Source organism: Lagopus muta, chromosome 2 (genome assembly GCF_023343835.1).
Source record: "Lagopus muta isolate bLagMut1 chromosome 2, bLagMut1 primary, whole genome shotgun sequence".
Classification (NCBI taxonomy): domain Eukaryota; kingdom Metazoa; phylum Chordata; class Aves; order Galliformes; family Phasianidae; genus Lagopus; species Lagopus muta.
Window position 1 is genome coordinate 38,165,045 of NC_064434.1, and position 13,682 is coordinate 38,178,726.

Sequence of the window (13,682 nt, forward strand, 5' to 3'; positions counted from 1 at the left end):
CATTCAAGAGTCAAACCCTGACTACGTGTCCATGGATATACAAGTTGCAGTTCTGTTTTAAGATACCCAAGGAATATATGTATCAAATATAAAACTAAACTTCTTGTTTTTCTGAGAGGGCACTGTGACTGGACAGAAACCATGGTAACAAGGGTGGCATCTGCTTGTTCCTCAGTGATGAAAATGCACAGATTGGGCTTTGAGCTTAGCAATAAAAGCAAACCAAGAAAGTTTTCAAGTAGTCTTGCAGCACAGCTGCCTTTCTTGTCCCAGGCAGGACACATGCCCAGTCTTCACACTTCCATATTCACTGATCCATCTTTTAGGCGTGCAACAAACAGCACAAAAAGTACTTCATAAAAAGAAAACAATTTATTCTCACAGCCATTGCTTTGAAAGAACACATAATTCCAACCTTCTTCCCCGTAGAGCTATTACAAAGTATGACTCACCCTTGGCCAACGTGTTGGATGTTCACTTTAATTAGAATACGTGCGTTTAAAAATTGTTGTAAACGCTGTTGGTAGCAAATTATGCCCTGGTACACAGTGGAAAGCAGAAGCAGTTTTAATACATTTAATACAATAAGCTGTACATTTCAAGTCATGTTAGGACAACACATTGACAAAAATTAATTAGGGAAATTTGACTAATTAGCATACATTGGCTGCCATACAAATCATGTTGGCATGAAAAATGGGAATAATGCAAATTGTACCCTACAGTGATGATTAAATATTTTCTAAACACTGAACAATATCATACAAATCCTTGATATCTATTCTGCATGGCAATTTTGAAGAAGGATATGATTTATTTGTAACGAGTGACAAGAGATAAAACATTGGTGCTTTCCAGCTGCTGATGGTACACATAAATAGACTGACTTTCATTTTGCGTGCAGGAGAAATGACTTCATGCTGACCTGGGATCCAGCTGACCCATGTGGCAGAATTAACAGCAGTGAGTGGTCCAGAGAACAGCACACTCTTGAACACTGCAATGAGAAAGTTGATAAAAAAATCACCTCTTTCCAATTTGCACACATGTGCAGTTTGCACACTTTGCAAGCTTAGACTGCTCCCAAGAGCTAAGCTATCGCACTAACTGTAGAATGATTGGCATTATTTGTCTGTGTATTTGTATACACACAGACATACATATTTGTCTATAAGCAAAAAAGCCTTTTTCTCTGTTCAAGGTTCACTCATTTACTGGCTCAGGATTTAGTGTCAGAGATTTTGTAATATAACAAAATATTAGAATTATTCTATGATTCTATGAATATAATGTTCTATCACTGTGTGTAAAAAGGAAAACTCTAAAATGTTAGACTAATTGAATTTATTACAATCATCTTTACTTTAAAAGCGTTCTCACATGGTCAGATCAATAGCACATGAGTAGAGCATTATCGTAGCTTTAAGTACTCACAAGAGTGCCATTTCACACTTCCATAGAAGAGTATTTCAATGTTTTTCATCCCTCAGAGAAAAAAAAGTGAACTGAAATAGCCTTATTTCTGAGAAATTTACTGGAGTCTCAGAGCTAATCTTAAGGCCTGACTGCTCATATTTTCAATCTCATGAGTCATTTCAGTCAGTGGGAACCTGATCATTTTTGTATATAAATATTCACGCATATAATCCATGGGACCTGAGAGTCTACCCTGTTCCATTCACTCAGCAAGAGCAGTCATACCCCTGCAACCGGAGCATGAGGTTTCCCATAACCATCCTCTTGCAGTGAGGTTTCTGAGTTTTCTTTACTACCAACCTGAACTTAAGGTGAGCACCCGCCATGGAGACAAATGTGCACATGGTGCTAAGCTATTAGTTTTCTTAAAACACAGATATAGCATTAAATTGGAGGACAGGAGGTTCCCTCTGAACACCAGCCAGCACTTCTGCACCCTGTATGCAACAGAGCACTGGTACAGACTGCCCAGAGAGGCTGTGGGGTCCTCTCCTTGGTGACCTTCAGAAGCTGCCTGGCCACGACCCTGGGTGCCCTGTTCTGGATGTCCCAATTTGGGCAGGGGTTGGGCCAGATAGACTTGGAGGTCCCTTCTCACTCCAACCATTCTGGGATTCCTGGAGTAATTCAAGAGATATCATTAATAAAAATGTGATGTGTGTTGCTATGGAATTGCTTTTCAAGAATGGAAACATCAGGCTTCACCCCCAGATTTCTTCATGTATCTGATGCAGACTTGAAGCATGAAGAAATTGCATGCAAGTTTTTGTGAAGCATCTCTGTAAAAACATGGGAGACATGCAAGCAAAATATCAAATTACTCAAGGATCAATAAAATATCATCAAAATGCAGAATCAAAGCAACGTGAATTCTAAAGCTGATCTGTAACATGCTTGCTCCCAACAATTTCGTATAGTTTGGGGCTTTTGAAAATGAGTAATGACTAAAAATCTTTAATGTGTGCAGTAAGTGGAAGCAATTCCTTTCATAAAATGCCCTCTCTGACTGTACTGTGGGTTCTGTAACCTTATTATCAGAAAACATTACTAGAGAGAAATTGCTAGGGGAAGAGGAGAGGTTGTGAGTGTACATGCAATTTTTCTACGCTACTGTTCATTAAATAAATTAAGGCAATGCTATGTTGTTCAGATTTTTACTCATGTATCCCTGTTCTGCTCAGAAGCCTGGCTTGTGCTTCTCAGACATCACTGCATTTCCTGATGTGAAATACATACAGAGAAAATGCACAAGAAAACAGGAAAAAGAATAACATTATTACAACTGTGGGACTAATCCTTACGTTGCATATTTGCATTCTCTTGAATGATCCTTTTGTTTTCTAAGTTGTATGTCACCTTCCTCTCCTCTCACAGATGAGGTAAAAAAGTGAGCTCCGGAAGAAGCAGGAATAAGAAGAATGATATTCCAAGTGGAGGAGTAAGGCAGAGGTGAACAGAATCAAGTTTCTTTCCTCAGAACTCTTAATGTTGGCAGAGCATAGGAAATGTGAAATCACCCTTCCCAGCAGCGCACAGCAGAACAGCAACAGGTAAGTCGCAACAGGGAGAATTTTGCTTCAACATAAGGAAACAATTTTCCCCATCCTTAGGGACTGGAAGTGGTTGCCCAAGTTGTGCAGTATTCAGCTATGGGAGCATCCAGAGCTTGACTGCACACAATAGTTTATTTCCTTACAATCTAAATTACGCTGCAACTCTATGGATTCACGACTGCTTACAAAATGGCACCCAACTTTTCGATGTAGCAAATGATCTGCCTCTTTTCCATATGAGATGCTGAGTTCTCCCTTCACTAAGATAATTCCTCAACACCATAATGATTAGGTCCCAGATACCTAGGTAGCTACTTACGCTTGACTTCCACAGAGGTTGCTCAGCCCCTATTAAAGCTATGTCATCCTGCTCCTGCATGTCAGTAAGAATCCAGCACTTATTAATCCAGTACAACTGGCACTGAATAACCTTAACAGACTAAGGACAAGCACTGAGAGAGCTGCAGCAATTACAGATGCTTCTAATGACCTGCAATTTTATAGGTCAAATAAATATAACCTCTCTAAAATTTAAATGTAGAAAAGGCAAAATATGCATGTGTTTAAAAAAATCATGCCTATGACAATTCAACATTAATTTCTTATATTTCTTTTTATTTCTTCTCCGCTGCTAGGTGATGTCAGACAATATTATTCCTAATGATAAGTCAGAGTAAAAAGGTAGCAGCAAATTAAGTAATTCTTTGTGCGATGACTTACCTGAAAGCCATGGGGTGAAGTGACCTTGCAGAACACAGCCAAAACAAACACTGCATCTGCTTTCATATTTCAGATCTAGGTGCATCCTGGAAGGTCATCTTCCCAAAGGATGCATTCAGGTCCCTTGGATCCCCCTTCAAAAAAAAGGTCACATGATATTCTGATAAATATCTGGGGGCACTTCAAATCTTTCCTAGTTAACAGCATAAAACAAAGAAAGGAAGCCACCAGCAGTTAAGATGGACTTGGCTTTTAGAAAGTTTTATTTGGGGAAAAGGGGTTACTTATAAGGATCCAGTAACAAAACCATCAAGCTGTATCTCCTCTCAAGCCTGGAACTCCATTCCTGCCTAGCAAATGTAGTGCAGGGATGCAACAGATAAGCTGTTTTCTCATCTTTAAGACACATTTTTTCAGCTGAATCTTCAGATACCACTCTGCAACCATAGAAACGGTTTGACCAATTGAAACAAACCCTGCATTTTTATCTCTTAAGTAATCACTTTTCCTTATCACAAAAATAACTTGAAGCTAGAAGTGTGTGAAGTTAGTTCAGACTCAAGTTGCCTTCAACTTGAAACAAAGCTTTTATCAAGACTGCACAAGCGCAATGTAAGTGTGCCCTGCACAGACAGGACAAAGCACATCAAAATCCTTCATGGCGTTCTTTAGCCTGGCACTATTTGTCTGCTGATTTTCCTCCTCATTCTGAGAAGTTCTGATGATACGTGCAGGAGATAGCAAAGAAGATGCTGTTGCTTCAACAAGGATAAAGTATTATTTTAAGAAAGGCCTTTCATACTCTGTTAAAAATGACTTTTTTTAAAAAGGGAAATTACCACAGAGAGGTTAAATTCAAGACACAACGGAACAACAGCATGTCAAATGCTTTATGTAATTTGTTTACATTAATATCATATTCTGCATTTCCATTTTAACTAGATTTAGATTTTCCTTTTTCATTTTCAGAAGTAGCTAGCAGCTAACACAATGGGATTGGTTCATATTTCTGAAAAGTATTATTGCAGGTTGCAACAATCTTAGTGGGATTTGAGTAGTATGGCTTACACTCAGCTCAGGCCTTCGTCCTGACTGAGAATTAATTGCATATCTTGGAAGAAGTGAATGTTGTATTGTAAAGCACAATGCTGAAGCGAGGGTTGAATTCTGTAACAAGTTCCAAAGCAGCAGAATTGCAGAAAATGCAACATTTTGAGTATAAAAGCCCAACGAGGTTTTCCTATAATGCTCTGCCATAAAAACTATGTTTTTTTCCTTAGGATCTCTCAGAAACACTGTTCTTCCACTACTTTTTAAGGCTAGAGAACTATTTATGTTATTGAACCAATGCATTACAAATGGATATTTGTTACTGGTGGAAACAAGACTTGCTTTTAGTTGCATCTTGTCAGCTTTTAGTCACGACCTGTGGCCATGGTAAAATTCAAATAACCTTTATTAAAAATATACAACATAGTGTATTGTTTCCAAAAAGGTTAAGAAACTGTGATTAAATGCCAGTCACAGGAAAAATAGTTCCAGTTTAATATTAAAGTACTGCATGTGCAGAAGTGAGCTGATAGAATTTATCTTTAAGTGACAACAACTATGAATTTGTTCCCACACATGAAATCTTTAACAGGTGACAGCTAGTTGAGAAAGGAGGAATACAATATGAATTTTATTCCCAATCTCCTCCCCTGTGGAGGAACAAAACCAGACAAGTGGCATTATTTCTTCCTGAAGACATCTTCAGTAGCCTGCTTTACTTTAATTCACTGCTACTCGATGCACTTGCTTTCTATTTATTCCAGTTTCACTGTAGCTTTAGGTACACAGTAAATCAGCCTCACTCATTGTACACAATTAATTACAGATCTGTGACACAGGGCTAGAGACTTGCCAGATGGCACCCAGCAACAAATTAGTAGGGAGAGTGGGAGGGCAGGATCATGGCAAGGGAGTGAATGGTAGCAACCAGGTTGGGATAAACTTCTGCTTATCAGAAGTCTTAGCATTTGTTTCTGAGATTGACTAGAACAATAACAAAGTATTTCCCATTAGATGGCAAGGTGAGGGATATCTTAGAACCAAATATTTTGCATTCAGTTTGAACTGTTCTTAGCAATAAACGACATCTCATATCAAACATAAAAATATTTTACTAGACTATAAAAATAGGTTTTACAATAAACTTTTCCTGTCCCAAATCAAGAACTGGCAGATAGTGTACTCAAAAAATTCAGTCACATTTTGGTACTATGCCCAATTTTAGCAACTTTTCCCCCCTGTGGACGTGGCTGGTAATAGAAGTAACACAAATGTGTTTGATCCAACCAAAAGATAGCAACTGATGCAGACAAGGGTAAAAGACTGCTTCTCAGTTCTAAATACATAATCTCGAACCCACTTCTCCTCTTCAACAGGAGGGAGCTTACAGCCCGGCCCATAGTATGCTTTAGGGTACAATGCTGAGCTACCAGCACAAGGACCAGGACTGAAGGCAACTGAGAGTGACAGCACACAGCCTCCTGCCCAGCACCTCAACCCTGCAGCACAACTGTGGCCCAGGCAGCACCTGGTCTGGGGCGAGTCAGAACTGCTTGAATCACAACCTGCAGCATGTTTTCCTGTTTCTTTTTGTTTTTTTTTTTTCCCCTGGGAACACAGCTCTGTGCAATTAAGAACAGGGCATCCTTTAGTTCAGAGAAAACACTCTGGAGACTACGCCTTCATCTTTTTTTGTTTTTTTCAATCCTCTCTGCCAAGACAGGCAGTTAGCACCAGCTCAGCATTCCCAGCCACATGCAGGTTGCCAGAGCTGCTTTTCTTTCTCCAAACATCTCTCACATAAGCAGACCTACCAGTTACTTTACATCCATGCTTTTGCTTACAAAAGCCTGTGGCAGGAATAAGCCTGGCTGGAACCAGCAGCATCAATGGACTCCGTTCTATAGGGTAACCCCACTCACAGGTATGACTGCTCCTGTACACCAGAGCACCTAGCCACAGGGGTTCAGTCCTACAAAAGCCTTACATCCCCATAGGAGCTGACTACTCTGCTACAGCTCCCTTCCAATTTCTTCTCTTTTAATGCATCAGTGCCACACTTTGTCAGGAGGCCAAAAACCATGGATGGTCCTACTGCACCCTCTTACAACACCCAATCCTGATGCGGGCTAAATAGCTTGTCATCACCTTCTAGGGGGCTGTTCTATTTCAAAAGCTTTCTCTGGAAGCTTTTTCTCTCAACAGAAAACACTTAACAACAATAACGTGGCAGTACCTACCTAAATTATGGAAGGTTACAAAATTAACTAGGTTCACAGATTACTGAGATGTATTCAGTAACGACAGGCACCAGTGCAGTGGTTTGATCATTAATAGCATGTCAGTCAGCACAGACCTTCCTTGCCCTTCCAGTCTCAAGTACCAAAAGCCATTTGCACTGAAGCCTGCCTGCACTGAGCAGATCCCTACAGCTCTTGCTGTGAATTCAACACCATTGCCACATGACAACCAGAAAACTCCTGTTCTAAAAGCATTCCAGCACAGAACTATGAAACCTGAAGCTTCCTGGAATTTCAAACAAGAAAGTAAAGTCTTATATGAAAAAGGCCCTTTGAAACAAAGAGACCCTTTTAAACTTCAGAGGTTTCAATCCTGTATTACGACTACTTGAGGTTTGATCCCATTTTTCAACACAGAAATAAGATACTCCTTAAGTTTAGTACATACATCTAACTTATGAGCACTGTTTTCTTTCCTTCTTGGGTAAAAATAGGTCGCTTAAAAGACAGTTTGGTTGAATATGCTGGATAACTACAGAAACATTGCTTTTTTTTGTTTGTTTGTTTTTTAAACTGAAGTTCCCTCTCACTGAACTGCACAGGAAGTGGAGTTAAACCTCTTTCTTGCCTTACAACACTGAACCTGCTATCTCAGCATCAAACTGCAAGACCCTGGCCACAATTAATACAAAGAAAGGCAGCACAAGATCTATTCTCGTTTAAAATACTTCAAAGGACAAATGCTGAAGATGTATGAAAAGCTACATTCCTTTTGAAAATCTGTCACAAGTTCTCCAGAACAGAACATCTGCTCAATCCTCTCACCTTTACTTCATATATGCTACTCCTGGAAGGCAAGATACCACTCTGCTGTAACAAAACAAGTCATTGATACTGTGATATCACAACATAAGCAACATTTGCCTGTGAGTCAGTAAAAAGCAAAAAGTGCAGCTACATAAAGTTTTCATAGAACCTGGCAGAGAAGACTGGCTGGAGAAGACTGGGAATACAAACTTACAGAATGCTAGAGAAACGGATGCACTGAAGTGAGAACATCCCAGAAAACACGGACAAGTGAGCAAATAGACTCCCCCTAGAGACATCTCAGAGAAAATTCAAGACTGAAAGCCTGAATACCTGCTGGAACACTCCTACAGAACAATGTAAATTGTTCTTTACCAAATCTAGTAATTCTACATAGCAGTCAAAAACATTTGAAATTTGGCACAGCACATTCATAGAAATGAAACATGAGAAATTATCCACATAAGATTCTCATCAACCTGTATGGCAGATCCCCATAAATTCTCTATAATTACCACTTCAAAACATTTGCTTGAAGAACACCTTCTTCTTATGCCAACAGCTGAACAGCCACAGGAAAGGGAATAGACAAAACCAAGTTAAAAGTGTAAAAGAAATACCAAAGCAAGTACTGAATCAAGGGGCATGGTTAAACCACTGTCTAATGCTGATTGTAAAGCAAGTTTTTAATTAACTCCAATGCATAACTGAAGATCCATTTACAAATGAAGAAATCACAGAGTATCCTACAAAAATAAAGTATCTGTACCAAATGTATTCCACAACTGAATTCCACCTTAAGTATTACACTAGGATGAACAGTATTGAAAAAATACAGTGTTTCTGTTACAGCACAGAAGGGTATTTTGTGGAAAACAAGAAAATTATAACGTGTCTCACAGCTCAGAATTATTATTTGTTATTTTCAGTTCAGGTCTGTCCCCATTAAGTTACAGGTTACCCACATCCAAGACCAATCAGAATTTTTACACAATCTTTCACTAGTCTATAATGATACGTACTTTAAAAAAAACCTTGAATATACTGTGGCAAACTATAATTAAACACTTTGTTCCACCTCAGAGAAGCGGTAAGAATCTTGCTATGAAATAGCAAAGCTGATGTTGTTCTTGGTAAAATATTTACCATAATCAGAATCCTAAGACCTAACAAAGAAGTCATTAAAAAGGCAGTTACATTTACCTTTTTTTTTGATGATGCGCATTAGAAACATTCACGTTGCAGTGTAAACATTTCAACATTATTATTTTTTAAATGAAAGCAATCATACTGTAATTTTAAACATAAACTCTGCTTTCTTTTCTAAGTCAGCTGGAGAACATGAACCAGTTTTCATTAATCAGTACTTGCCAGCAACACTAAACTTCTTCCTTATCTACACAGACCCAGAGTATCAATGCTACAGTCCAGTTATCTCCTCAGTTTAACTTTCTTTACTAAAAACTAAAGGATGCTGTCTATCTTGAGTGTGGTAGCCTGAGGAAAACTTGTTTATCAGTGAACACGCTGATCTAAGCTTGTACTTGGATGAATCAGAGAAGGCCTCTGTGGGGGAAAAAGGCTTATTACAACAGCACAGGCAGACGTTCACAAAAGATCTACTAATGGGTCCAATCAGTAGATACAATTGCATTTAACAGCTACCTACTACATGAACCATTACTTCCCATACAGCAAGTGCCAGAGGCTGCTGCAAAAGACTGCCGTACTAGATTTTCACTCTACAAATTCAGCGACTGATGAAGAGAACCTGGGGAGGTACAGATAATTCAGCAAAATCAGAATGGAGTAGAAGAGCGGTCACACATTAGTCATCAGAAAGAAGCCTTCTTGCTATTCACCTTTGTATTTTGACACAGCTGAGCATCCTAAATCTTCTTATGGCTAACGCTCTTTATAAAGCGTAAGTATTAAACTTTTATACAGTAGAAATACAGCTGCTTTAACATACACACACCTTGAGAGCAAGTCCTTGCAACATGAATTACAAAGCTAATACACACAGAGCACTGATTTTGCTGGAGGCCAGGAAGTCTCTGTTAAGAAAGACAACCTGTTTGGGTTTTTTTTGTTTAAGTTAAATTTCTAAATAGAACTTGAGTATTTTAACTGAATGAAAAAAACGTGAATGCAACAATCAGAATCCTGTGACAGGCTCTCACACAACTTAGTTGTTAAAATCTGTTTTACAAACTCTGTCCTGTCATTACCAGATTTAACTGAAGCTATCAAATACTGAATGGAATTGCCTGAATACATCTTTTTGGTACAAGACAGCAGCCTTGCTGAATAACACATTACCAGCACTTTTCAGACACTGAATATATTCAGGAGTATAATTAAGACACAAACAAGATCACACAAATCTTTTGTAAATATTCTTATGTTGGTTTTATAGCTTTTCTTGTTTCTTTAGGAAACTCTTGAAGGGAAAAAGGAATGAAGAATTCCAGAAGAGAGTTGACTTCATTCAGTTCCAGATTGTATTCTGCTGCTATTTTCTCTGCAGTCCATATGTGAGGATGAAGTCTATGATTATTAAGAAGCATCAAAGCCTCCACAATAGAAATTTTGCCTTTGGGAACTTTCTTAATATCTAGCTCTTCCAAGTGACCTAGTTTTGTCAATCTCTTTTCCACCTGTTTACGTGGAAGATGTTCACCTCCTCCATCTTTTACCTAATTGTGGGAAGAAAAACAAAAAGAGATTAACAGCAGTTCCTTTTACTATGCATACTGTAACAGTTAAGCTACTTCTCTAAATATGGCATTGCCCATTAATTTTTCCCATTTTTACAGCCATAAAAAGTTTAGCTTAGCCACCCTCACTTCTTAATGTCAAAGACATTACAGCTAGTTGTTGCACAGCCACTCCATATAGAGGGCCAACTCCCTATCCGCATCATGAAAAGCTACAATCCAGTACTGTTGAAGTGCTGTACAGACTCAGCAGCCTTCATACAAGCCATGTGGCAGCCAAATGTAAATGCAGATGACCTAATATTTGATACCGATTCATGCCAGTGGGGAGAGGAAGGGGAAAAAAATCACACTGAAAATTGGTATCCTTTTCATTCTCCTTCATTTTCGTATTTCAGTTTTGCAACTAAAAGCTATCACCTCTCACGCTCTGTCTCTAGAACAAGCTCTGCTGAACAAAGAAAAATTTTAGCACCATCATGTGCAATTTAAATCTCAAGACCACTGCAGTACTCACACACAGAAAGTCTCTTCTTTCAAGTCCTTTTGTATTTCCTTTTCTAAATCATTTCCAAACCTGTTCTACCTTCCCTATATTGCTTTTTATTAAGATTTCACTGATGAATGACACTACAAAAAAGAAACAACGGAAACCTTCTTAAGAAGTACTTTTAAAGGAAAGTGTGTGCAGCTACTGTACTAACCCAAAGCTGAAAAAACTAATGTGGATGCTATAGCATCTGTAACTGCCTGTTATACTCAGATAATGAATAAGTTTTCAAGCCTTAATAAAATGACCTATCTTGAGGTATCTGTCACTACAGGACTGAAAGCTGATACTTTTTCATGTAACACAGACACACCAAATATGTATACACTTTGCACAAAGTATTCAGAGGAAAGAAGTATTCAGAAAAAAAACATCAGGACAAGAAGGAAGCTTTTAGAAAGAAACTTTTGCTCACAAGCCTCTCTGCTAACACATTAACCATGCTTTTCCTAACAACTTCAGGCAGACACACCAGAATTGCAAGTCTTATGTGGCAGCTGTCTTGCAGGAGGCACAGAATGAAGCACTGAGATTTGTTCCACTTGTGGCTTTTCCTGAAACTACTCCTGACAGGCTTACAAATGAAAATGTTTAAAGATATTGCTGCAATGCTGGTTTCTGCTGATGGTCTGATTTTTGGGTGGTGCTGTTTGGATCCAGGAGTTGAACTTGTTGATCCTCACGGGTCCCTTCCAATTTGGGATACTCTATGATTCTATAGTGCAATTAAACTTTCAGCTCTGTAAGATTAAGAGTCCTAACCTCTATTACAAAAATTAAGGATAGAGATTATTTGGAAGCTTCAGGGGAGAGTGTCTTTTAAAATACTTTAGCCTTACATGGATGGTACTGTGGATGTGGCAAATCAGAAATACTTAGGAATAATTAGAAATGTTATTGCTAGATGAGTATAAAGCTTTTACTGGTGAAAGAAGGAGCTAGAATAAAATGGTCCAATAATGCAACAGGTAAAAAGGTGGAAGAAGGTGGAAAAAAAGGAGACTACGCCCCAGACATCCTGTTACTGGATGGGGTATGCCTTGCTTTCCAAGTCAAAGACTGCAGTGTTGCGGTGAGTAACCTGATGGCCAAACAGTCCACAAGGCTGTACAAGAATAAACAAACCCGGGCATTTCCTGAGCCACATAAGGAAAAAGCTCTGTATGAGATATCATTAACATCAGAAATCTTTTAATGCCTTTGCTATCTACCATATCATGCCTCAACATCAGTCCCAACTTCTTTTCTTCTAAGAGCCACATGGGACATCTCTGGCAAACAGTATCTTTCAGAGGGGTTGGCCAACTGCCCTTCTGCATTTGAGGGAGCAGAAACTGAAACTTCAGTGAAGAACAAAAGAAGATCACTGCTATGTTAAAGTGGAGGACTGTAAGCATATAGGTTGCATGATCACAATCTGTGCCACTGGTGTGTAACTGAGCACTGAAAACATCACGTTTATCTACCAACAGCAAAGCTTCTAGGCATTAACAGAGCATTACCCTTTAAAAAGAAAAATGCCTTAGAATTTGTGTTGGACTTGAAAACAACAGAGCTAATGCTCGTATGCCTCCTATAGACAGAGAAGCACTCACCTGTGCCGGGGGGTCTCTGGACTCCACATAAACATCTTTTAACAAGGTGAGGAGCCTGTCGTCCTTCCTGGAAATTTCTTGCTGTATCTCAGGGCGGTCTGAAGGTGAAGGGGTAAAGAACAAAAAAAAGAAAAACCAAACAAACAAAAAAAAAAGCAGAGAGGCGAGTCACAAAACTTCCCTTTCTGTTAGCCGTGCCCCAGCACCAGCCCGTCCCCGTTACAGCCCGTTACCCGCAGTTCCCCACACACAGAGGAGCGGCCCCTAGCAACTGCCCTACCGACGGCTCCGCCCAACGCCGCCGGCCGCGTTCCCGGCATGCCCCGCGCGCCACCCCGCTCAATGTCAACGGCCCCGCGCCGCTTCAGCCCACCGCGCGGCCCTGATCCCACGCCTCTCCCGCCCGGCCCCGCTCTGCGGCGCTCCTCCCGCGCAGCCTGTACCGCAGGCCCAGCTCTCCCGCGGGCGGCGCCCCTAGCTGCAGCCGCCCCGGTGAAGCCGGCCCTCACCGGTCAGCTCGTCTAAGCGGCTGGTGGGGTGGCGCGGCGCGGGGGTGGGCTTCTCCTTGCTGATCTCGCGGCGGGCCCGGCTCTCCACATTGAATGTCCGGAATACACGCGCCAGCCTCCCGCCCATCGCCGCCGCTGTCGCGTCCCACTATGCGCCTGCGCAGAGCGGCGGGACGCATGCGCAGAATGCTGGCGCGACGCCGGGGTGGGGTGAGGTGACAGCGCTGGCGGCGGGTGACCCTGGGGTTCGCCGTTGGTGCTGGCTCAGACAGCTAACAAATAAACGCAGAAAGACGCGCCCGCTGTTTATTTCACAGCTCTTTGCCGCACCGTTTTCTCTGGCGCTGGCTAGGTGCCTCCGGGGCGCTCGGCCCCGCCGCCACGTCGGCCAGGGGCAGCCCCACGGCGCGAGACTGGCGCTTGTTTGCCGCTTGTTTGCCGTGTGGTTGCGGGATCACCTCC

The 13,682-nt window shown here is 40.7% G+C and overlaps 1 protein-coding gene across 1 annotated transcript; it reads right to left on the reverse strand.

Annotated features, from left to right (window-relative positions):
* Positions 1-350: 350 nt before the first annotated feature.
* On the reverse strand, positions 351-13,411 carry NDUFAF4 (NADH:ubiquinone oxidoreductase complex assembly factor 4). The gene is made up of 5 exons (XM_048936560.1): positions 13,221-13,411; positions 12,712-12,809; positions 8,362-10,545; positions 3,750-3,883; positions 351-997 (listed from the first exon to the last, which is right to left on the reverse strand). Exons 1-3 carry the CDS (start codon positions 13,345-13,347, stop codon positions 10,249-10,251), a joined length of 522 nt encoding a protein of 173 aa, XP_048792517.1. The 5' UTR covers positions 13,348-13,411; the 3' UTR covers positions 351-997; positions 3,750-3,883; positions 8,362-10,248.
* Between the last annotated feature and the right edge of the window lie 271 nt (positions 13,412-13,682).

Bases quoted from the DNA above. Each gene is read 5' to 3' on its own strand.
- NDUFAF4 (XM_048936560.1), bottom strand. From the start codon at position 13,347: ATGGGCGGGAGGCTGGCGCGTGTATTCCGGACATTCAATGTGGAGAGC. The intron at 12,810-13,220 runs GTGAGGGCCGGC...CTTCACCTTCAG, and splicing joins CCGCTTAGACGAGCTGACCG to ACCGCCCTGAGATACAGCAA. The intron at 10,546-12,711 runs GTGAGTGCTTCT...TCCCACAATTAG, and splicing joins CCAGAGACCCCCCGGCACAG to GTAAAAGATGGAGGAGGTGA.